Genomic DNA, 24,236 nt, shown 5'->3' with positions numbered 1-24,236 from the left:
TAGGCCAAGGTCTACTTAAAACAATGTGTTAATTTTAGTTCTACTCGTATATTGAGAATCACATTTTGTAAAACACTTTTTTTTTCTGAAAACTTTTCCTTCTCACATTTCGTGAAGCAGGGTTTATCAAACATTTTTTTTTAAGATTTTATTTATTTATTTAACAGACGGAGATCATAATTAGGCAGAGAGACAGGCAGAGAGAGAGAGAGGAGGAAGCAGGCTCCCTGCCGAGCAGAGAGCCCGATGCGGGGCTCCATCCCAGGACTCTGGGATCATGACCTGAGCCAAAGGCAGAGGCCAAACTTCTCATACGGACCTTTGACTAAAGTGCCTTTGCCTTTTCTAGGGAGTTCTTGGGTCATTTAACCCAGTTTTTTAGAGCACACTGTCTTTCCTTCCGTCTTGCTTACTTGAAATTTTATGAGCAGAGAGGGGCTTCTGTCCCTGAAAATTTGACTTTGAGCTGTACGTCCGGTTCCCAGACCATTAGGACAGTTGCTTTTTTGTGTGTCGATTTACAGTCCTGATTTCCACGACGTTTTCGCTTTTGGCACTCAGCATTTGCAACCGTGAGGTTCTGTTCCTAGGAAGAACCACATTTGGGTGACACTTATTTATTCCCTTGTTACTGATTCAGTGGGCTGGATGACTGGCACTGGTTGAGGTCTCCTGGGGCCGTAGGGCTGTCCTGATGATGGGTCAGTCTAAAGCGATGGTCACGGACCCTCTGTTAGATGTCACAAAGGCTCGGATCATAAAGAATTTCTTTTCTAAAAGACAGTGTTTGTTGTGGGGGACATGCCTGCCTTGCATGTGAGCTCATGAAGCAGTTACTCAGTTCTGTGTTGACTGTTGATGGAGTCCCAGCCACTGTGCTAGGAGCTGGGGGTGGAGCCTGGGGGGTTGCCAGCTGGGGGGTGGGGGAAGGGCAGTCAACATGATAGCTCGTAAAGATTCGTCATGACACCCTCGAGACAAGTGCTGGGCACGAGCAGGACCAGTGATGAGACCAGAGCGAGTGGGCAGAAAGGGTCTGATTTAGACGGGGTTTGGAAGGGCCCTGCTGAGGAGATGACTGTTAAGGTAAAGCAATGCACATGGAAGAGTCCTGGGGCCAGCCCTGGAGGCAGAGGAAACAGCAACTCCTCTCAGGACCAGAAGAGGGCCAGGCTGTCTGGTGGGAGGGAGGCCTAGGGAAGACCTGGAGGGTGGGGGGCATGGGGTGTGCTGCACTTGGACTTTCTCCTAGGCCAAGTGGAAGCCATTGATGAATACATTGCTGTGGGAAGGTGAAGCCACCCTGGACCCTTTCCTATATCCCCAGGGCATGTGGCCAACTTAGCAGGTCACCTGAGGCCCTTGGAGCAGCTCCTGGGTCTGTGACTTAAGATGAGGAAAGCAAGAAAAGCTCTGGCAGCCTCTGCTTCTGTTCACTGGGGGCCCAGATGCAGGCTTAGAAGGAAACTCCCCCAGGAAGGGGGCAGGGAGTTGATTGATGGGTTATCCTGGCTTGGACCACCTCCAGGCCTTTTGTCCTGGAGAATGAAACTGGGGATCCCAGGGGACACGAGCTAAGGGGGCTGCAGAGACAGAGGTAGCAGTGAGTGGGAGTCAGGAGCGGGTTGCTGTCCCCAGCCCTGCCCCTGACCAGCCAGCTGACCTTGGGCTGGGATTGGGTCCTCTGGTCTCTTGTTTCCTCATCTGTACAGAAAGAGTCTGGAACCGGGGCACCTGGGTGGCTCAGTGGGTTAAAGCCTCTGCCTTCAGCTGAGGTCATGATCCCAGGGTCCAGGGATGGAGCCCTGCATCCATAGGGCTCTCTGCTCAGCGGGGATCCTGCTTCCCTTCCTCTCTGCCTGCCTCTCTGCCTACTTGTGATCTCTGTCTGTCAAATTTAAAAAAAAAATCTCTTAAAGAGTCCAGAACCCTGCGGATGCTGTGTGGTGTGCAGGGCACTGGGGCACTGAGAGGAAAAACAAATCACGGTTCCTCTTTGCAGAGAGACACGGCCAGGGTGCAAGTCAGGTGAGACAGCCCAGTCAGGGCAGGGATGGCATCTGGAAGGCTGTGCAAGCAGGGGTGACCCGTGAACACGCCTGGCAGAAAGACATGGAAGTGGGGCCCATGGAGGGCTCAGGGAGGTGGGGCTCTGTGACAGAGGACAGACGGGGAAGGCAGCACTAGGCTGGATATCCCAGGGCTCCCTGGGCTTTGTGAAGGAGGAGTATAGTGTTCAGGGGTGGTTTCACCTGGCTTAGAACCCCGATTTGATAATTCCTTTCTTGGTCAACTTGGTCAAGTTACTTAGTTTCTCTGGGCCTTAATTTCCCTGTCAAGGAAATGGGATTAGGGGGCTGATCAATGGTTTGTGCCACTGGAATGTCCTTGCAGAAATCAAACGAGACCTGACCTGCGTGTCAAGTCTTCTGCTCAGTGCCTGGGGTATGAGAGCCCTTAAGTCCATTTTGTCTGTGCTGCTCCTGTTCAGCTACCGGAAGCCACTGAAGGGATTTTAGAGCAGGGGATTAATCCCATCTCCTTTTGGTGGAGGGAATTCTGGCAAGATGATTGGGGGAAAAGATGGGCGAGTAGGAGAGCCTATAGCCTAGGGGCAGGCGGTTGGGGTCAGGAGGTGATTTTCATAGTTCGTTTAACCGATCCACGTAATCACGCTGCTGGGGGCATCCAAGCCAGCAGGGGCAGGAGGGGTAAGAGGAGAGCTTAGGCGGGAGAAACTTTTGGAAGTGGATTCAGTATAAAGAGAAGACTGGTTGGATTGAGACTGCCCCTTGGGTTTTAATTTTAGGCTGCTCTTGGGGGCAGGGAAACCTAGAAAGAATTTTCCTGGTGGAAGAAGGGCCAGCTGGGAGGTCAGGGTCATGGACAAAGTTTGGGACATGTTGAGTTGACCAGTTCACAAGTCTTAACCCTGGAAGAGTTGGAAATTGGGGCCTAGAGCTCAAGAGTGGAACTTGTGTAAGGTTTAGACTAATGAGATCTTCTAGGCAGAGGTTCTCAAAGTGTGGTCCCGAGACTAGAAGCACCTGGGAACTTGTTGGAAATGCAAATTTCTAGCCCCACCCAGGCCTCTAATCTGAGACTGGGGTAGGGCCCAACCTTCTTCTGTAATATGCCCTCCAGGAGAGCTTCTAAAGAAAGCTCTTCTGAAGGGGGGGGGAGTAGCACGAAGGAGCTGGTGAGAGGAAGGGGAGACAGCCTTGGAAGGAGACTGGGAAGCCCCGTCTTGCCCAGTTGTATCAGTTTCCTGCTGTAACTTTTCTGAACCGGGCTGTGCGCTGGTCACTCCAGTTACCCTTGCCCCGCATGCGTATCAGAACTTGCGGAAAGAGGCCAGCGACCAGGGAGGAATCCCCGTGCCCAAGACAGTGGACATTCTTTCAACTCCCTTATTAGCCGAGAGGACGACTCTGTGGGAGAACACCAAAACAATGACTTTGATCAAAAATGACTCAGGAGAGTCCCACTCGGAGAAGTGTTAGTGACACCTTTAATTTGTTTTTCCTTTATTTTCTCTTCCGTGTCTGCACAGGAATACTGTATGATCCAACCTCTATCTCAGTAAAGCTCAAAGAGATCTCACAAGAACAAAATGAAAATGTTAGTGGCAAGGGAGCATAGTCAGTCTGATGGGAGATTTCCCTTTTTTCTTGATGCTGCGTAAAATAATGGTGCCGTCTTAACCGTCAGAAGCACCGGAGAGTCAGTGCGGTGAGAAGAGAAGGGATAGGAGACCTTGCGTGAGTCCCTGAAGGGGGAGGGGAGGGAAGATAAAATCAAACAGAGGGATTTAAGAACGAGGTGTTCTCTGCTTCGGAAAATATTGGGGACGGGATACCTGCAGCATTTGCTGAATTCTAAGGTTTTCTAGGTGGAGGTTCTTGGCTTTCAATTTGTTTGCTTTTTTCCCCCCTTAAGATACTTTTTTTTTTTTTTTTTTAAATTTTAAATAGAGCAGGGGAGGAGCAGAGGGAGAAGGATACTCTCTGCTGAACAGGGGACCCCCCCACACACACAACGGGAGGGCTTGATCCCAGGACCCTGGGACTGTGACCTTAACTGAAGGCAGATGTTTAGCAGACTGACCGGTAGGAGAGGGCTTGGAGGTTCCGTGGGGGTTTTGCCGAGCGTACAGACTGTGGGCCCCCAGGTTGGGGAGATTAGGATGGACAGGTCAGAGGCAGTTCGATGATAAAGAGTTGGCTAGGCTTTGCCTTGGAGGTTAGATTTCATTCTTTGCATAATAAGGAGTGGAGCGGTTGGGCAATTTCTTGAGCTTAATTCTTAAGTTAATTTGTAACTTCTTCCCAAATAATATATGTGTATAGTTTTTTAAAGTACCATAGAAGTGTCAGTCCCCTCATAGTCCCTGGCCCTTCACATTGTCTTTCCTCCCCTCGGGGGATCTGGAGTTAGCCCTCCAAGAAGAACTTCCTCCTGGCATTTATTGTTGCAGTTACTAATAGGATTTTACAGCTACGTTTACTGAGTTGGGAGCTTTGGCATTATTTCTTGACTCCCTATTATGGACACTAAGAATTAGTTCCAGTTACACAGCCCATGCCCCAACCCCACACACACGCGCGCGCACGCACTTTTCCCATCTTTCCATTGTTGGAATATGGTGGCATCACGGCTCTCGGTTCAGTTGCTGACCGCTCGTTCCTTCTCCACGTGTCCTTGACTCTTCTCCTGGGTTGGATCCCCTGTTTTCTGGATCCAAAGGCACAGGGCAGGTAAAATTGTCGAGGTCTTGAAGTGTGGAAGTGTCTTTACTCATTCCTTCAGCCCACCCATGAGATGTGTATCTTGGCTTGGTAGAAAATTCTGGCTGGAAGTGACCCATCCCCCGCCCCATGACACCATTGCTGGTCTTCTTGGTTTCCGGGGCTGCCCTCAAGAAGCTTGAGTCGTCCTTTAGAGACTGGATATTGAGACCTCACTGTTGCACACACGGTTCTGGGTGCTGGGGAAGCCTCCGTGAACAAAGCAGAGAAGAAACAAGACGTAAATGTGCAGTCGGGCAATGAGCGCTGAGAAGAGAAAGTGGCAGTGCCCGCAGGGGCGGTCGGTGTGGCTTGGGCCTTTTTTCCCTTGTGGGTTCAGATACGGTGACTGATCTTACTCTCCATCTCCTGTTTTTGACTTGTTTTTTTACTCTCCCTGAAAAATTTTTCTTTCTTTGTTTTCTCGGATTGAAATGTTACGATTAAAGACTGTGTAGTGGGTTGCAGTTCTTTTTATTAATTATTTACTTATTTATCTCTTTCATATTTTTGTTTTGCGGTAAAGAGGCACATGCAGTTTTAAGAAATAGTCTGGAAGGGGCGCCTGGGTGGCTCATTGGGTTTAAAGTCTCTGCCTTCGGCTCAGGTCATGATCTCAGCGTCCTGGGATTGAGTCCTGCATCGGTCTCTCTGCTCATCGGGGAGTCTGCTTCCTCCTCTCTCTCTACTTGTGATCTCTGTCAAATAAATAAATAAAATATTAAAAAAAAAAAGAAGTCGGGGTGGGGGGGATAGTCCAGAGAGATCCTGTAGACCTTTCACCCACTTCCCCCTAAAGATAACATCTTACTCAGATTTTACCACTTGTACACACTTTGTGTGTTCTTTGCAATTCTATGCAATTTTATCTCCACGGACTCCTCGGACCATCACCACCATCAGATAGAGAAAATCAGATAGGGAAGGGCTATAACCACCTGCCTCTTTCTCCCCTCCCTGACCCGGGGCAGCTACTAATTTGTTCTCCACCTCTCCAGTTCTGTCCTGATCTTTTTTCATTCATTCTTCTGGACTTTTTACTTTATTTCTGGAAACTCCTACCTACTCTTTAAGTCTTGGAAATTTCCACCACCCTCCCCTCCCTCTCTCCTTTGATTCCTGCCTTTGTGATGACTTCCTCTTCAGGCTTTTTTCTCTTGAAAAGTTCTGATGATTAGATTCTGAGCTTCTAGGATCAGCCAGGTGTCTAATTCTAACATCTTTTCTAGCCTGTTCCGATGGTTTGGGTTTTTTGTTCTGTTCTAGAGTAGTTCCTCAGCTCTTCTGAATTTTTCGTGGCATTCATATTTTTAATTTCTGTGAACTCCATTTTATACTTTTATTAATCCTTTATTGCATGCTGTTTTTATTTCGCGAATACAGTGTTGTTGTTGGTGTTTTTCTTCTCAAGTTGATAGTACGCTGATGATTGCTTTGTGAGCCTGTTTCTACTGACTACTTTGCCCTGGTTTCTTCCCACGTATTTTTCCCTCATTTATTTGTTTTGGTTAGTCTTTCATATTTGAAGTCTTTTTTATGAATGTATTGGTAATCCTTGGCTGTCTGTCTATCTGTCTTAAATGCAAAGAGGGATACAAAGAAGAGAAGGAGCTTTCCCTTCGCTTATCTTTATCTGCCGGTCTTCTCTCTGATGCTGTGCAATCTCCCAGGGGAAGAGCCCTATAAATTCCTACCTTTGGGTGAGCGATCGAAATGTATAGACTGCTAGAATTCTGGGAGTAGGCCTGCGGGTGGACTGGGTGGTCTTACTCTCTAGTCATCCTGTTTTCAGCCCCTTTTGCCCATGGTGGGAGTGTGAGTTCTTAAGTCTAGAACTTGACTTGCTTATATTCCCCAGGGATTAAGCTGGCTTCTCACCACTTCTCACCACTCCTTGGTGGCCACAACCCTACCAAGTACTTGGTAGCTAAGTACTCCCTAAATACAGATTAGCAAATTCCCCTGTTTCTGGCCTTTACACTCCATTAAATCTACTGTATCTTGAGTCATCACTGCCCGAGGCTTCTGAGTTTCTGCAGTACAAATGCTTCGTCAGTTAGAGCTCCTTCTTTGGCTGCTTTGGTTTTTTGGGGCTGGTTGGTTGGTTTTTGTTTTTGAAAGAGTACCTGGGGGGTTGAGAGGGAGAGACATAGAATCTCAAGCAGGCTCACCACAGAGCCTGCCTTGGGTTGCAACCCCATGACCCCAAGATCACGACCCAAGCCAAAGTCAAGAGTTGGACACAACCAACTCCACGGGGTGCCCCTAGCTACTTTGGTTTGCACTTTGTCCGTTCTTCTGCGACCATTCTCACCCCCATGCTGCCATTCAGCATGCCAGGATGGGGGAGTTCTGCACAGGAAAGTTGTTAACTTTGCTCCAGGGGTGGTGTCGGGAGTAAATGGGAATGGGACCTGGAGACAAAGGCGAGTGCATAGACGTGAGGTAAGAGGTGATGAGTGTGGGTACTTGGCTGTGGGCAGAGGGGAAGGAGGGATGTGACTTGAATTGAATAGGATGAGAAGGACCTTAGGTCTGAAGGAGGGGGAAGAACCCAGGCTGCCTCAGTTTTTGACGTAGACAGTGGGGCAGCTTAGTGATCCTTTTGCTATGTGATCAGGGCCACAGTGAGAGGAGCAGACCAGGCGCGGATGGGTTCCGTTGAGGAAGTGTGAGGAACCTGAGGGACTTCTGAGTGGAAATAGCCAAGAGGTAGGTGGAGGCACTGGCAGGGTCTCTTGCTGCTGATCCTTACCCAGTATGTCAGCGGGAGCCAGTGGCGGGAATGAGATCATCCAGCCAGCGGGGAAGGAGGGGGGGAAGGGTATGGAGTTGAGGACAGTGGGCCACACAGAGAAGAAAAAGAGAGTCTGGGTCCCCCAGAAGAGAGAGAAATAGGGGGGTTTAACCAGGTGACTGCCATCCCAGCCCTTCCAAGCAGTGACCTAAAATGGGGGTCGTTCAGGCTCTGATGTTAGCCAGAAGCCTCTGAGACCAGAGTCCCCCAGGAGCCCTGTCTGAGCTCTGCAGCACCACTTTGGAGTCCTGGGAAAGGACTGCCCGCTGCCTGCAGCTGCTCAGGGACAGCTGATGGGGATGCCCTCGGGGTTTCCTTCTGAGGCAGAGGATCAAAGAGACCTGATGGTGAGGATTTCCCCTCTGCCTTGAGGTCAGAGGTGCTGCGGAAGTGCAGGCCAGGTTCCAGGCATTCCTGCCTCCCCTCCACAGCACAGGTGCAGGCACTCCAACTCTGAGGTCATTATGGGTCTTGAGGTTCTTGAATGTCAGAGCGGGTGGCTAGCCTCATGTCTGGCACCTAGGAAAGACGTAGCCCTGGAGTCTTCTGCTGAATTCTTTCTGGCAGCCCTGCTTGCATTGAAAGCAAGCACAGTTGCCTTGGTTCCTTGTTTGCCTACACGTTTCCCTCACTAAGCCCTTTACGTGCGTTCTGTCCCTGTATCACACAGCCTTTAGAAGGGGGGAATGTGCTGTGCCCATTTTACAGATGAGGAAAGGGGCCCAGAGAAGTTCGGTGACTTGCCTGATGTAGTGTCTGCCTGTGTCTCTGCTGGGCACACTCACGTGTTAGAACTCCGGATTTATGCCAGCCACTGACTGTGTCCTTGTCCTCTGAGAGCCCACCTCCAAGACTGCTCCACTTCAGCTGCTGCTGATGGTGTGTGTTTGGGTGTGTGTGTCCACGTACGTACCACAGAGGCCCCTCCCTGCTCCCCACGCTCTCCTACACGGCCCTCCAGAGACCACAGGAATTCTGATGAATTAATCTCATCACTTTATCAAGGAGGCACTTACAGAAATTACAAGGCAAGGCCACCAGCCTGGCTTTGCTGGCAGCCAGCCGCTGGGGCCATAAAGCAAATTGAAAGGAACAAAAATAAATAAATAAAATTAGAACACTCTATCTCTCTCTCTCTCTCTCACACACACACACACACACACACACACACAGGGTCGAGACCGTTGCTCAGGTTCTTGTTGTGAACGCTCAGTCCTCTTGTCCTGGGGGAGCACCGGTGCCAAATCAACAGACTTTGATCGACCCCCTGCTGGAGCAACAGTCCTACCCAACCTGGGACCCGTCCTCCTTCAAGGGCTGACAGGCTGGCTGTGCCACCGAGACCAGGGGAGGTGAAGGGCTAGAGCACACAGGCAGACTCCCAGGGCTGCGGGAGTTACCTGGCCAGGTGAATGCAGGGCTGCGACGGGCCCCGAGAGCTCCCCGCACAGTGGTCCGGAGCGAGACTCGAGCCAGACCATCTGGGTTCAAATCCTCGCTCTGCCTCATGCTGGACTCTGCTCACCTCTCTCAGCTATGAGATGGAGGGAAAAAGGCATTCACCTCCAGAGTTGTCGGGAAAAGGAAAGAGGCCATGCAGGAAAAGCAGAGCCGTGGCTGCTCCTTGAGGAGCCCTTGTCCACGTGGGTGGAGGCACCTGGAGTGCTACAGGCGAGAGGAGGAGAAGCAGCAGCTACTTAAGTGGGTCCTGGAGGTGGAGGCCACCAGGTGGAGGCGGCAAAGGGAGCTCACTGGGATTGTTCCGGGCTGCTGGAGCAAAGGCCTGGAAGCCTCGGTTCTCACTGAGTTCTAGGAACTGGTCAGTCGAGGCGTGGGGTGAGAAGGCGGCCAAGGGCCAATTCTACAGAGCCTTCCTTCCAAGCCAAGACAGACTTGGATGAATTAGTTTATATCTGTTTCCTCCTGTTTATCTTTTCATCTCTGTGCTTATGGGAGTACTGAACCTCATTGCGAAGAAGTCACAAGAGCCAGTGTGAACTACAACGGGGACAGCATTGGATAAGAGAGGGGAGGGGCGAGCAGCATCTTTATCCCTTCCCCTCCTGGCCGCTCCCACCCTCCAGCACGGAGCGTGACTCCTAGTCTCCCCTCCCCCACCGGAAGAGGGAGGGAGGAAGATGATAAGGTGAGGCCTAGAATTCACAGGGGATGGGGAGAGACCCAGAGATAGAGATCTAAGGTGCCCCAGGCCAACGGGCAGCTTCCTCACCAATACGAGAAAGGCGGCTAAGGTTACTGACTGAGCACTAACCTTGCACTTGGGGTTCAACAATTTTACTACTTCAGAGCACTTTGTTGGGGGGTAGACGTGGGTTCCTACCGGCTCTCTTCCATCTGCCACATGGGGAAGCTGAGGCACAGGAACACTAGAAGGCAGCTTTCGCTACTGGGTTGGCCGCAGGGAGGGACCTGTCTGGTCTCCCCAAGCTTCCCGTGGGGTGCAAGGGTGGCGCAGGCACTCTGTGGCCTTGAGTAACTCATTTCGGCTCCCTCAGTCTCAGGTTTGTGAAATGAGGTGTGGGTGGGCTCACCCCTGAGCAGGGGCATGGTAAAAGTGACTGTTTGAACTGCTAATGTGGGGGGGGGGCAGGGGGGGAAGGCGAATTCAGAGGCCAGGCGGGCCTGGAACTGCCCTTTCAAACCCTGTCTCAGGCTGGGAGTGACCTTTCTGAGGCTGCTCCGTGCAGGACAGTGTCCTTGCTGTGTGAGATGGGCCAGACAGCGCCTCAGCTTCAAAGGAGTGGCCCATGGCCTCAGGATTGGGGATCGGGCAGACAGCCTTCTGGGCATCTGAATGGGGTGGGGACAGGAGGTTTGCGCTAGTTCCGTGTATGTTCTTTGAAAACCACAGGCTTCGGAGGTTGGGACAGGGTTGGGACAGTGGCCAGGAAGACCATACAAAACCAAAACACTGGGGTCGCTCGCTGTCTTGGATTTTACCTCCCACTTGCCTTTCTCTCCAACTACTCTGCGCCCCCTCTCCCTCCTGTTGCTTTTCTTTTGCATTGATAGCGGCACAATGCATATTTGTTAAGTCACTGTAGACAGGTAAGAGGACGAAGGACAGAGGCTCTGTCCTGTGTTAACGGCAGTCGCAGCCTCTCCTGTATGATGGGGCGGGATCAGGACCTGCTTGGGGGGATTGCTCCAAGGACTCCGTAGGTGACTCATCCAACCAGCTTTTCTTGCGTGGCTTCTGCACGGCAGGGGCTGACCTCAGGGCGGCTGGAGTCTGAGTGGTAAACAGTGGGAGCATGGGTCAGGTTCCTGGTAGCTGTCACTATAATTCATTAAAGGGACGAGATAGAAAATGATCACGAGCGCACCTCTGTAGTAATGAACTGTGGTTATACAATCATCAGTTCCATGTTGAATCGTGCTTTACACCATTTTCTTTCTTTCTTTTTTTTTTTTTTTAAGTAAGCTCTACGTCCTGCATGGGGCCTGAACTCACCACCCTGAGACCAAGAGTCCCATGTGCCACCAGCTGAGCCAACCAGGCAGTGTTTTACAGTTGGGAAAGCAATCTCATAACCATGATCTTGCTAATCTTTCCTTTTGGAGCTAGCCCATGGCTTTGCAGAGGAGGAAACAGATTCTGCGAGAGGAAAGTGATTTCCTTGTGGTCAGCAGGCTGAGAGGCCTAGGGTCTGTGGGGCTAGAACTTCCCAGAGGCTTTTCCCCTGACTGGGGGCCTGGGGCTGGACGCCGTAGGGACAGGTGGTCTGCACCTATGTCCTGGTCAGCACAAGGACGTGTTCTCTGCCTGGGATAAAATGCTAGCTCAGGGGTGCCTTCGGAGCTGGGGGTGACCATTCTCCCAAGCTGTGGCTGCCAGGCCCACCCAGACCTCCAGGACTCCGGGATCTCTGTGTTGAAGGAAGGAGGAAAGATTTTGACAAGCGCCTCAGAGCACCTGCTTTGGGAGCCCCTGCCCTGTGGGAACCTCGGGACGAGGGGCAGTTGTAGGTCTGGCTGGTTGATCCCCGGCCGACCTGTTCTTGGCCGAGAGGGCCCGGGATGCCGCCCGCAACCCTGTGTGTGTCTGGTTACAGGGAACATCGAGTACAGCTGCCCCGCCACCAACGAGTGTGAGATCACGAAACGGAGGCGCAAGTCCTGCCAGGCCTGCCGCTTCATGAAATGCCTCAAAGTGGGGATGCTGAAGGAAGGTAAGAGGCCCGCACAGTCACGCTGTGCTCTCGCTGAGGCCTGGGCTCCCTGCTCGCGGGGGGTGTCTCGAGTCCCTGCATCTCTGTCCCCGGGCTGGTGCAGACCCCTGGATGTCTCTGCCCACATCCCAAATAAGGACCCTGTTCCCGGGGGGCACCCACCCCTCCTCCTCCCTCACACACACCCTTCACAGAGGTTTACAGCCACCTCGGAGCTGCACTCTGAAGGGAGATGTGGGGCATCAGGATCCTTCGGGAAGAACCGCGACCCCACCTGGGCCCCAAAAAGCTGGCTTGGCCCTCTGGGGGAGGCTGTCCTCTCGGGTTGAGCCCCCAGTTTGCCCTGGAGACAGTCGGCTTGAGATGCTGCTCTCCCTGGCTGGTCCCTGTGTCTAGGTGGCCAAAGAGCAGAGACACTAAAGCCCAGAGTGACAGAGCATGTCCTCTTCACCTGAGCAGGGTAGCTGTGCTCTGCCGCACGTGGGCAAGACTCTGGCGTCACCGTGTGGAGGTCCCCTTCACCCCCACGTTCCCCGCCACCTCATCCTCAAGCACAGACCATGGGCTCCAAACATGTAGCCAGGATGATAAGAAGTAGAGTAATGTGATAGTGTAGTAATTATTTTTTAAAAATACTGATTGCATGTTGAGGTGATAATATGGTGGATATACTGGGTGAAACAAAAGATAGTGTGACATTAATATCACCTGCTGCTTTTTACTGTCTTTAAAGGGGTTACTCGCAAATTTCAAATGACCTGGGGCTCTCCTTTGGACGGCAGCGCTGCGCTGAGGCTCCTCGTCACCTGCCCTGTTGATGTGCTCAGATAGATGACCCTTGTTGAGGACCATTTTGGGGGATGGTGTGTGTGTGTGTGTGTGTGTGTGTGTGTGTGTTTCTCCTCTGCCTGAGCTTTAGAGGGAGCAGGTGCAGGTTCTCACACATCAGCTTTTATAATTCTGGGTCCTGGGATCCTTCCAGAAGTGGAAAGAGGCAGGACAAGAGGGGTGTGCTGATGATCGCATGACGGAGAGAGGCTGGGAGAGAAAGGGAAGGGGCAGGCAAGTCTAGAATGTAGTCCTCCTCTCAGAGGGGGCTTCTGGAAGCCCAGCCCAGCCTTTGAGGGCCCCAGGGAAGTCCTCTCATTGTCCTTTCCCTGCATCCACCTGGGAAGAAGGCACGAATTTTAGGATGCTTTGTAGGTAGGACCACCTGGACCTTGTGGAAATCAGAGACCCCTCCCCTGGTTTCTATCTCTAGCAGCCCCCTCCAGCCCAGCCCCACATGTGGACCTTTAAAACAAGCTGCTGATGCGGTTCCTCAGCTACCCCCCCCCCCCCCCCCCCCCCCCCGTGGCCCTTTTAAACAAGGGGGGGGGGGGGTTCCCCCCCCCCCCCCCCCCCCCCCCACCACCAATGTGGCATGTTGGCTTTGGGATGGCTTTCTCATTCTGCTCGGCTGTTAGAAACATGCCAGGGGCTTCATGGGGAGGGGGGGTGTCAACGAAGAACAGTCCTCTTTCTAGATTAACAATGGGCTATCCTAAACCTGCTAAAAGATTGTGAATTCCTTCATTTTGATTCTATACGGTTTTGGTCTTACCTTGCTGTAGGGTGTGACCCACGCCGGTGGCTGAACTAGGTCCTCAGACTCTTAAAACTAAGTTCATTCTGCTCCTCCAGAGCCTTCTGGGGCTCACAGGGGAGGAAAGAGAGGCTTAAAGGCCCTTGGTATTTGCTTTGGTGCTGGCCTCTTGACTTCCTTCTCCATGTGCTGCTGGAAACGAGCCTCACAGTGTCTAGGTCATAGGCTCCTCCATCCTGAGTCCTGAGGATGGGGGCTGCCACCGCGTTGGGGGAGGCTCGGTGTGAGGGGGCCAGGGCAGGTCAGGGGCCAGCTGTCCAGTGGCCTTTCCTGGTTATAGTTTGTGGCTTCTCTCTGCTTGCATCCCAGCATCTGAGAAACTTAGGGCAGAGGGGAGCTGCTGTGCTAGCAACACGCTCTGAATTTCAGGGATGACAGAATTGAGTCCTACAGAGTGGTTGGGGCTTGAGGTCTCTCAAGAGACCTGCGTTTGTGGGGCGCTGGGCCCAGAGCCTGGAGCTTCCCGGTGCTCTGTGCTGTGTCTGCCCCAACCCCAGGCCACCCCACCCTCAGCCCTGGATTGTGGCCTGGAGAGCAGGGGAGGGAGGAGGAGGGATGAAAACGGGAGGACCGCCACTCGAAACCCCTGACGTTTTCTAAAGACAGTGTCTGATGAAGACTCTCCTTAGGGACTCCCCAGTACTGGGAAGAGAGTGGGAGTGCCTCCTAATGGCCCCCCCAGAACAGGAGGATGATGGGGGGGACCCACTGGTGGCAGAGAAGTGCGTGTGGCCAAGCGCGCACTGGAGGCAAAGGCAGCTCAGGTACCCAGTGGGCCGCTTCAGAGAAGCCAAGCAGATGCTGTGTGTCCCCGGACCCCAGTGTGGGGTGCTCAGGGCATGTGGGCCTGACAGAAACTCTGCCTTGGGAAGACGGGCATGGTGGGCCCCTACTTTGGGCTCCCTCTGCTCCATGTAGCCCTGTGGTCTTGTGGTTGGCCCAGGACTCGGTTGCAGGAAAGGGTGCAGGATGGCATGTCTCTTTGGTGGCAGCCAGGGGCATCTGAGACGGCTGGCAGGAGTGCGGCAGGTGTGCTGAGGTAAACTGCCTGGGCCCCAGCCTGGTGAGGCCCTTTCTGGAGCTCTTCCTGGAGGAGGAGGGGGCACTCACCCACCCCCACCCTCCCCCAGAGCTGGCAGTTCCAAATCCAGAGGGGGCAGGGTGACACAAAGGCACCTGAGTGTGGACAAAGCCCAGCGCCTCCATTTAGTTTCTCCCCAGCCCCCTGCATGCTGAGCCTTGGTGGGATCCTGTGATCAGAAGCTCCACAGGGACCATCCCCCTTAGAAGCTTGCCTCATGGAGGCGCCTGGGTCCCTGCCAGGCAAGGGGCTCTTGGCAGCTGCCCTGGCTCCTGCTTTTGTTTGGTTGTCCCCCGCACCACTTGGTGAGCAGGAGCCCAGGCCCCTGGGACAGGCGCGGGCTCCATCTTCCCTCACGCTGACCTGACTCTGAAAGGCAGACTCCAGTCTTCCCGGGAGCAGCCGCTCCTCCCCAAGCTTCCACAGTGGGCCTCTCACAGAGGAATGGGGTACTGGGGGCCCGGGTCCTGGGTCCGGCACACGGCTATGGGGGTGGCGGGAGGCCGGGGAACAGATGCGAATGCCAGCTCCCCTTCCTCCCCATCCCACTGACACATCTGAAGGCTTTCCTGCCTTCTGCCCAGCAGCTCCAGAAGTCTCTCACAGGTTTTCTTTTCTCAAGTAAAACAACCTGAGAGAGAGTGTTTCATGATGGGGGAGGGGGGGCCAGCAACCTCGGGGGCTGGGGGTGGGGGGAGATGTCTGGTCATGTGGCTTCCTTTGGCTCAGCCTCTGCCTTGAGGCCGCTGTAGGCTCTGGATTCATCAACTGAGCAATGTAGGCGATGCCCATGGGTCTGTCTCGCTTAAAGCAAATCCGGCGTGTGAAAGTCTGTATTTTCAGAGCGAAAAAAAGTGATTTTTCTCTTTATAAAACATTGACTACAAAATCCACACTAGGTTGGGAGTTGGTGCCTGCGCCCTCCTCCTGGCCCTGAGGGGATCTCGCCCTGCGTGTTGTTTCCACATGCTCCTGGGCCTCCGTGTTGTCACCTCGGAGTTGTTGTCGCCTCGGAGTTCGGGGTGCGGCCCAGCTGGAACAGCTCCTCGGTGAAACCCGCTGTGGGACTGCTGTAAGAGATCACCTCTTGGGCACCCTGGCTGCCCCGATCTTCCTCCTGGATCTCCTGGTGGGAATCTCAGAGGTGGTACCCATCAGGGCTGTCCCTCTGTCTGGGGTCGAAAGTCAGGATGAGTGTCTCCCTTGGGACGCCCCTGGAGAAGCTCTCCCCTGAGAGATGAGCTAACTGGCCTGGCTGCGGTGTGGCCTGACAGCCTCTCAGCGGAAGAGCCTGGAAAACCGCTCACTGGCTTTCTCAGGGAGCCCTCAGGCTTCAGTACAGCTCTGGGCTTCCAGCAGCTCCCCCTCGAAGGCCGGGCCTGCTGGTTCACTTCTCCTCACCTCACTTCACCTGCCTCAGGCCGGCAGCCTCCCTGTCCTGCTCTCCCTTTGCTCTTCCCTCGGCCCCTGCCCCCCTTTCCCCAAGTGTTTTCTAAAAGATATTTGATTTCAGTGAAAGCTGGGCTGACATCCGTGCAATATGCTCTCACTGTCTTTGTGCTTGTTGGGCGGGCGGAGGGCTCCTGCGGGGATTCTGGGTAATTGGGTTAGTGGCCAGCTCATGTCAGGAAATTAAAAGGAGGCTCCGATCAGGTTCCTGCTGCATAGGATTTAATGGCTTTGTATTTATAGAGTATTTCTGCCTCTAGCCCCTGCCAGAAATACCACTTTGCTGGCCCTGTGAATGAAGAAAGAGGATGAGAGGTGACTTGCTTTTAAAAATTCTTTTTTTCTTTTCCAAAATGCATTAGTGTTCCGAAACAAACCAGCTCTCCGGCACTTCAGAGAATAGTTTTGAACTAGAGCCCAAGAACCCTGATGTATATTTGTATCTCCCCCCCCACCCCCAATCACTTTCCATCTTACACGCGTGCACACTGACGAACACATGTGCACACGTGTGCGTACACACTCAAGTCTGACGGCTCACAAGCTCTTCCCATGCAGCTGCAGCATCTGGTCTGGTCAGGCACGATGATCGGTGACCTTTGGTTGGGGAGCTGTTAACCTGTTGAAGCCATAGGGCCTGATCTTGTCTGTGCTGAATCCTATTACCGTCCGAGTAGGACTTTTGGTGTGCCGAAGCGTGAAACAATGAGTTCCATGGTCGTACAGACCCAGCGAGACCCAGCGTCACCACTGCTCAGCTCCTCTGGTGCTTTACTTAAACCTTCGTAAGCCTCCTTTTCCTGTAAATGGGGAATCCTAATCATAGTCATTTTCATCTCGCTCCCGACTCTTCAGGGAAAGCCACAGAGTTGTACCCCAAAGTAGCATGTCAGTCACTGATTGGAGATCCATGGTCTTCACCATATTATGTGGTTGATTTTCTTCTGTGATCCAGGAGGCAGTTTTGAACCTCCCGTAGCCTCGCTCCCACATCCTTGGCCAATGACCTTGCTTCCTATTTTCTTGAAAAAAATAGAAACAGTCAAGTGGGGGAGTTTCTTACCCACCGGCTATCGAATCCACAAACCTACCCGCTGTTTCCTGTCCTCACCCCTGTTTAGAGCTATCTCTGCTCCTGTCAAAAGCCCGTCTCCCCACCTGTGCTCTGACTCCTTCTTCGTCAAGGACTTCAGACTTTTGGCATCATTTCTGCTTCCAGCCACATCACACTCTTCCTCACTGCTGGATCATCTTCCTCAGCACACAAACATACTTTTATTCTCCCCTTATAACATCAAAATTTAAATTTAAGCTCCGACCGCTGTATTTTGACCCTTCACTTTCATCCATCTACTGCTCTCACCTTGTTCCCCTTTCCAGCAAAACTTCCCCAAAGACCTGATAGCATTTACTGTATTCTATTCACTTCCTTATCCCATCCACTTAAAAAAAAAAAATCCTTAAAAAGTAAACATTGAGTAGATTCAGGAAAATATTTGTAATATATTAGTTAGGCTAAGGCTGAGCTTCTATAAAAAAGAGACTCCCTTCCCCTCTCCCAACAAATGAACCAACACCAGAAGCTTAAGAAGCTTAAACAGGATAGTTGTGTAGCTCTCTCTCATGTAACAGTCCAGAAGTCAGAGGTGATCTGGGACTGGCTGGCAGCTTGGCCAGCCTTAGCAGGTGGACCCAGTTAATACCATCTCTCAGGTAGCCAAAGGAAGCATAAGCTGGCCAGCTCATTGGAAGGATGGGATCCGGAAGTGGCACGTGTTCCTTCCACTCATAGCTCATTGGTGGAACCTGGTCATATGGCCATGCCCTTGCAGGGAAGTCTGGGAATTATAGTCTTCAGCCAGTGGGATGCCATGTGTCCCACTAAAACTCTATTGGTATGGAAAGGGGGAATAATGTATTTGGGTGGGCAAGCACTGTTATATGCCAGAAATGTATGTAAAGTATGATGAATACTGATACCTTCCATTTTTTTAAATAGGTTTTTTAAAAAAATATTTTGTTTATTTGACAGAGAGACCACAAGTAGGCAGAGAGGCAGGCAGAGAGAGAGGGGGAAGTGGGCTCCCTGCTGAGCATAGAATCCGAAGCAGGGCTTGATTCCAGGACCTTGAGATCATGACCTGAGCCGAAGGCAGAGGCTTTAACCCACTGAGCCACTCAGGCTCCTGAAAAAAATTTTTGCCCTGACTTTTCAGGTACACTTTGTACCCTCCCCCATTTTCATTGCCCTCAAAGGTAACTTACCCTGGTTTCACATGGTAATTTTATCGTGTTTATATCTCTGTGGATATTGGGGTGGGGGGATTTGTTTTAAATGAAATGGCACTGTATGTGTTCTGCATCTGGAATGTCTTAGATGATGTTTCTGAGATGAATGCTGTTGTCCCACTGTGCTGTAATTCATTCATTTTCATTGCTGCTTAGCAGGAGGTGGCCAGAGGATGAACATTTTAGGCTTTAGGAGCCTGAAGGCCTCTGTGGCAGGTATGGAACTCACCATTGTTCCAGGGCTGAAGCAGCCACAGACGGTGGAGAGATGAGTGAACAGAACTATGCTCTGATGGACAGGCAGAGCCCTGGGTTTATCCCAGAGACCGTAGTTTGCACACTGCTGCACTGTGGTGTCACTGGGTGAGTTTGGGGGAGTTGGTTTTTCCTTTCTACTGCCGAGAGAGGAGTGCTTCACAGGCCCTGTGTCCTGGTGGTTGCACAACAGGGATTTCAGGCCCCGGGGGAGGGTAGAAGTGCAGGGTCGGTGCAGCCTCAGCTTTATCAGACGCTATGAAATTGTTCTTGATTCCGTTGTACTGACTTAGTACTTGGGTTCAGACCTTGTGGTTGCTCCCTACCTCACCAACACGTCTTAATTTTTGCTGGAGTGGGTGAAGTGGTACCTTGCTACGAATTTTCATGTGTACGCTCACCAGTATTGGAGAAGCGTGTTTCCTACGCGTACTAGCCACTCGGAATTCCTTCTCTGTGAGGGGCTTGTCTGAGCCTTTTCCCTGTTTTTCTGCTTTACTTTTTCACTCTGGTCCTTTTCACTCCGCGTGATGTAGCCCCTCCTACCTTTTCAGGGTCATCTGGTCTCATTCCTCTCCTGCTCACTTGGCTCCAGCCTCACTGGTTTGTTTCCTTTTTTTTTTTTTTTAAATTTAAAGATTTTATTTATTTATTTGACAGACAGAGATCACAAGTAGGCAGAGAGAGAGGGGGAAGCAGGCTCCCCGCCGAGCAGAGAGCTGATGCAGGGCTCAATCTCAGGACCCTGGGATCAAGGCAGAGGCTTTAGCCCACTGAGCCACCCAGGTGCCCCTCACTGGGTTTCCTTTTGATCCTCAAGCATGACAGACTCTCTCCCCCTCTAGGAGCTTTGGGCTGTTCCCCTGCCCGGAATGCTGTCCCTGTGGTTGGCTCCTCATCCTTGTGTCCCAGACTGGGGTGCCAGCTCACAAAGGCCTTTCTTCCTACTTCCCTTTGTTATCATTCCCTTTTGTTTACTTCCGGGTTGAAGTTCTCCCAACTTGAAATTATTCATTTGTTTGTTTACATGCTCTTTACTGTGACCGCCTCTAATCCAACCGTAACTGATTTAAGGATTGATGAATTGCTTTGAAAATCTGCAAGTACTTACCCGTAAAATTTTGCAGACCATTTTAGGAGCTTCACAGAAGCCTAACTAAGAGGTTCCTGAAGTCCGACTAAGACCTATGATTACAGGGTGCCTGGACGGCTCTGCTGGTTGGGCAACTGCCTTCGGCTCAGGTCATGATGCTGGAGACCCTGCTCAGTGGGGAGTCTCCTCTCTCTGACCCTCCCTGATCTCATGTGTGTGCACTCTCTCCCTCATTCTCTCTCTCTCTCTCTCTCAAACAAATAAGTAAAATCTTAAAAAAAAAAAAAGACCTATGATTACAGAACCAGAGTTTTAGAGATAGAAGGATCCTGAGAAGTAATTCAGGCTCCTGGGTGGTAAATTACCTTTTAATTGACCTGTTATATGTTGAGTATGGGGGGGGTGGCTACCTAGATACATGATCTAAAGGCTTATGCACAATTGGGATCCGTACACTGGAGTGGTGAGCGATTAGCAATGTCTGCCACAGACTAGGAAATGGAAGGCAGTGGCACAGCTGACAGCTGTTGGCCATGCCTGATGTGGTGAGTTTAATTTGCCCGAGGCCACGCTGCCAGTAAATAACAGAGCTGAGTGGTAGCTAGTCTCCTTGGTTATGTGAGAAATCCTTTTAAGAACCCCGTTCTGGGGCACCTGGGTGGCTCAGTGGGTTAAGCCTCTGCCTTCGGCTCAGGTCATGGTCTCAGGGTCCTGGGATCGAGCCCCGCATGGGGCTCTCTGCTCAGCAGGGAGCCTGCTTCCCCCTCTCTCTCTGCCTACTTGCGATCTCTCTGTCAAATAAATAAATAAAATCTTTAAAATAAAAAAAAAATCCCATTCCAACTCAGTGTGGTTAGCTTGGCCAGTAGCAGAGCTTGTAGCTTTTCCTCAAAGGGGAGAGAAGAGGAAGGGAAAGGAAGGGGAAACTGGGTCTAAATAGCTTTGCTCTGTTGGGTGAACAGTATTGGAGCCAACTTGGCAGTTGGAAATGCAGGGACAGCCCAGGCTTGCTGAAATGCCCTTGGTCATATGATGGCCTGAGTGAGAAGGGTCCAGAGAAGAGAGCAGCTGGTGGAAAATTTAATGGACAGGGGGCCAGGGGCTCATCATGCAGAACCATTGTATCCATCCAGGAGCCATTGGCACAAGCCCTGGGACATTAGATAGCATGTGGTTTCACGACAAGGCTCCCTTGACTTCTAGTGAATCAGGCATGAGATTCTCTCTTCACCATGAGGATATGGCACCAGGGTAAGAGGCAGCCCCAAATAGCCATACTGTCCTAGGCAGCAAGGTGAGCTCACCTGTCACCCAGAACCCCCTTCAGGACAGGTAGCTAAAGGAGGCTGGGCATGTGCAGGAGTGTAGATGAGGGCATTCTGCTGCGCTGGGACAGCGGTCAGCATTCCCCCATGACCCGCAGCCTCTGGGTACCCACATCCCCTTCTCGGTGGTTTCCTCTTTCTAGAGCTGAGTCAGCTATAATTTGGTAGAACTTACAGGTGGAGTCCGCCCCTAAGTCCCCAAGGAAGAACACTGGTCAGATAAAGTCCTGAATAAAACAGGTTTAGCACAGAGCTCCCCAGACATGGCAAGTTCTCAGAATCGCTGGAGGAACATTGAGAGATTATCTGTTCCTGGACATCACCCCAGACCTACTGACTCAGAACCTTAAGGGGGTTAAGTACTCTTGTCTCTATCTTTCAGAGGCTTTCCGTGGCCTCCCAATGATCCCACTGTCTGGTGGTCTCAAGTTTAAAGCCAAGAAGATAGGACTTGGAGGTCAAGGTTCATTTCCTGCTTTCTGGTATTTCCTGGCTGTGTGTCCCTGAGCAGGTTACCTGTCCTTTCTGGGCTTCAGTTTCACGTGGGAATAGCAGTCATGGAGTCTCCCTCCCTTAGAATTGTTAAGCAGAATTAATGAGATGTGGAAATCGCTTTCTAAACTGTGAAGCATGGTACCAACGTGAACCTGCTTGCATCATTCATAAAGCAAGGACACTGAATGGGAGTTGGGGGCAGGGTGGGAGGGGGGACTTGTGGGTCCGGTGAAGAGAAGGGTCCTGACCCTGAACATTTTGCAATGTCAGGAGAGATCCTGCCCTTAGATGCAAACAGCAGCTCTGCAGAGGAGACCCTGGGGAGGACATGGGCTCAGAGGCCTTTCCCTCTCCAGCCTGGTCCGAACGTTTCCTGTGGGAGGAGAAGTGTGACAGGAGCAGCGCGCCGGGGCCAGGCTCTGGGCCAGGTGCAGGGCCACGCTCCTCAGAGCTGTCGCCGGTTATTTTTAGTGCCTAGGCAGAAAAGAAAGAAACTTGAACTGCCCCCCGGCTACTGTGCCCCTGCACTCTTGGCTATTTTTACTTCCGAAAGCCTGGGATCTTGTCCAGCTAAGGGAGGGAAAAATGAGAAGAAAGGAGGGAGGTGGAGAGAAGCAGGAGTTATTTTACTTCCATTAAGAAAAAAGTCAGGAGGCTGATCTTATCAAGTCAGCAAGTGGACATCTGATGAGGATGAGGCAGTTGCCGCCTCTGGGCATGGACAGAGCTGCAGGCGGCTGGAGAAGTCAGCAGATGGGCGCGGATGGCATCAAGAGGTTGGGGGAGCCTGGCACCTCCTCCCTCCAAGGATTTCCTGCCCCAGAGTGGTCCTGCAGCTACTGGAGTGTTTCGTGTGCCCTGAGCTAGGACATGGGATTGGCCACTCTGTGTAGAGGAGCACCAGCCCGGGGAGGAGGCTGGTGGGGCTGTGGGCCATACAGCTACAGGCAGAGCCTCTGTCCTGGGTGGGATGGAGACAGCGCTGCACCCTGTGGGTGTATTCCAGAAAGAAGCCGCGTTGGAGCTGTGTGATCCTGGGCCCAATACTCAACCTCTCTGAACCTTACTTCCTTAAGGTGTGTTTGTTTTCTTTTTCCTGCTGTTGTTGTTTTGTTTTTAAATGTATCTGACTCAGGTCGTTAAAACTAAGGCGGTGTGTTTCTCTCTCTTCCCAAGAAGGAGGCTGTCAGTTCCTTCTAGACCTTACCACTTTCCATAGGCAGGTGAAAGGAAAGCAGTGACTATTAAGCGCCTACTGTGTACCAAGCACTTGGCTACTTTTACACATTTTGTTATTTAATTCCATGAACCTGAGAAAGATGAAATATTTTTAACTGACAAAAATAACAGTAACAAAGTCTGCCATTTTGTACGATTCAGAGGTGCAAACACACGGACAATGATTCTAGTTCCCATTTTCATCAGCTCAGTCAGAAACCCTGTACTCAGGAAACAGTGACCCCCCTCCTCCATTCTCCCCACCCCGCTTCCCCTGGTCACCTCCAATCTGCCCTCTGTTGACTCTAGGTATTTCTTAAAAGTGGACTCATACAACATCTCTCCTTTTGTGCCTGGCGTCTTTGACTGAGTCTAATGTCTTCAAAGTTCGTCCATGCCGTAGCAGGTCAGAACAGTGTCTCTTTTTCTGGCTGGGTCGTAGTCCATTGAATAGATACACCACATTTTGTTCACCCGGTCATCTGCCAGCAGACGGTTGGGTTGCTTCCACCTTTTTGACTCTCGTGAGGGTTATGGCCATGAACGCTGAGATCCTAGTGTCGGCTGGAATTCCCGATTTCAGTTCCTTTGGGGACGTACCTGGAATTCGTGGCCGCGCCGTGTAATACGATGTGGTTGACAGTCCCGTCACTGAGGAATTGCCAGGCTGCTTTCTGTAACAGCTGCATCATTTTACATTTCCGCTAGCAGCTAACAGTCTTGTTAATTAATCTTTTTATTTTTGAGATAAGTGAAGATTGACATGTAGTTGTAAGAAATACATTACTGAGTTCCCCCAGTGCCAGCATTTTGTGGAACTGCAGGGCAGTACCATAGCCAGGAAGCTGCTAGTGATACGGTCAAAATAGGCAACAGGATTTTTAATACTAATTATATGATTAACTGAGACTTACTATCACTTACTAGTGTTCACAGTGTTACAAGTGATTTACGCGTGCCAGCTCCTTCAGTCCTCAAAACGATCCTGCAAGGTACATACTGTTATTTTTGTGCAGGTACCGCAGTCGAGGCACAGAGAGGTGAGGAAACTTGCTCAAGGTCACTGAGGCGCTCAGAGGTAGAGTCAGGGATTGCATCCAGGTCCAACCCTGACGCTAATGCTTCTCTGTTCTGCTTTGGAGGCACAGACCTCTCTTGGTGGTCCGCACAGTTGCTACCCTCAAACATAGTCACCAGGCAAGCCTCACAAGCCACAGCCAGGAGGGCCCTGGGTCTTTGCTTTCCAGGTGTTGTGATGGAGCATCTCGGCATGGACTTGGCTACTCTTCCCATTCTCGATGCCTTTCCCCTCTATTCCTCGCAAGGGTGACCAAGCACATCTCACCTCCCCACTGCGTTGGTCATGGCTGGGAAGGAACAGATGTCTCCTCCTGGGGTCACCAGAGAGGATTTAAAGAAGGAACTATTTATAGAGGGGTGAGCGGGATGGAGGGAACCAGTCAGAAGTGGGGATGCACCCCAGGGCTAGCAGAAGTGAGGAGCCTTTAGTAACGCCAGCCTGAAGAGACCTGGTGGGAATTGCAAGCAGGGGAGAACTGTATTTGTCCTCGCAGGTCAGAGTCCACTGCTTTCCTACCTCTGTGGTTTT

The 24,236-nt window shown here is 51.7% G+C and overlaps 1 protein-coding gene across 2 annotated transcripts in view; it reads left to right on the top strand.

Moving 5' to 3' along the window:
- The window catches only part of ESRRB (estrogen related receptor beta), a 162,801-nt gene that overhangs the window by 117,015 nt on the left and 21,550 nt on the right, over nt 1–24,236 (top strand). For both annotated transcript variants that reach the window (XM_059373677.1, XM_059373676.1), the window contains exon 3: nt 11,661–11,777. In XM_059373677.1, the coding sequence (XP_059229660.1) occupies nt 11,661–11,777 (117 nt within the window). The remainder of the gene's footprint in view (nt 1–11,660; nt 11,778–24,236) is intronic.

The sequence above is a fragment of the Mustela nigripes genome, chromosome 13 (genome assembly GCF_022355385.1).
Source record: "Mustela nigripes isolate SB6536 chromosome 13, MUSNIG.SB6536, whole genome shotgun sequence".
Classification (NCBI taxonomy): domain Eukaryota; kingdom Metazoa; phylum Chordata; class Mammalia; order Carnivora; family Mustelidae; genus Mustela; species Mustela nigripes.
The sequence above is the reverse complement of the archived record's forward strand: the minus strand, read 5'-3'. Positions and strand labels throughout refer to the sequence as shown.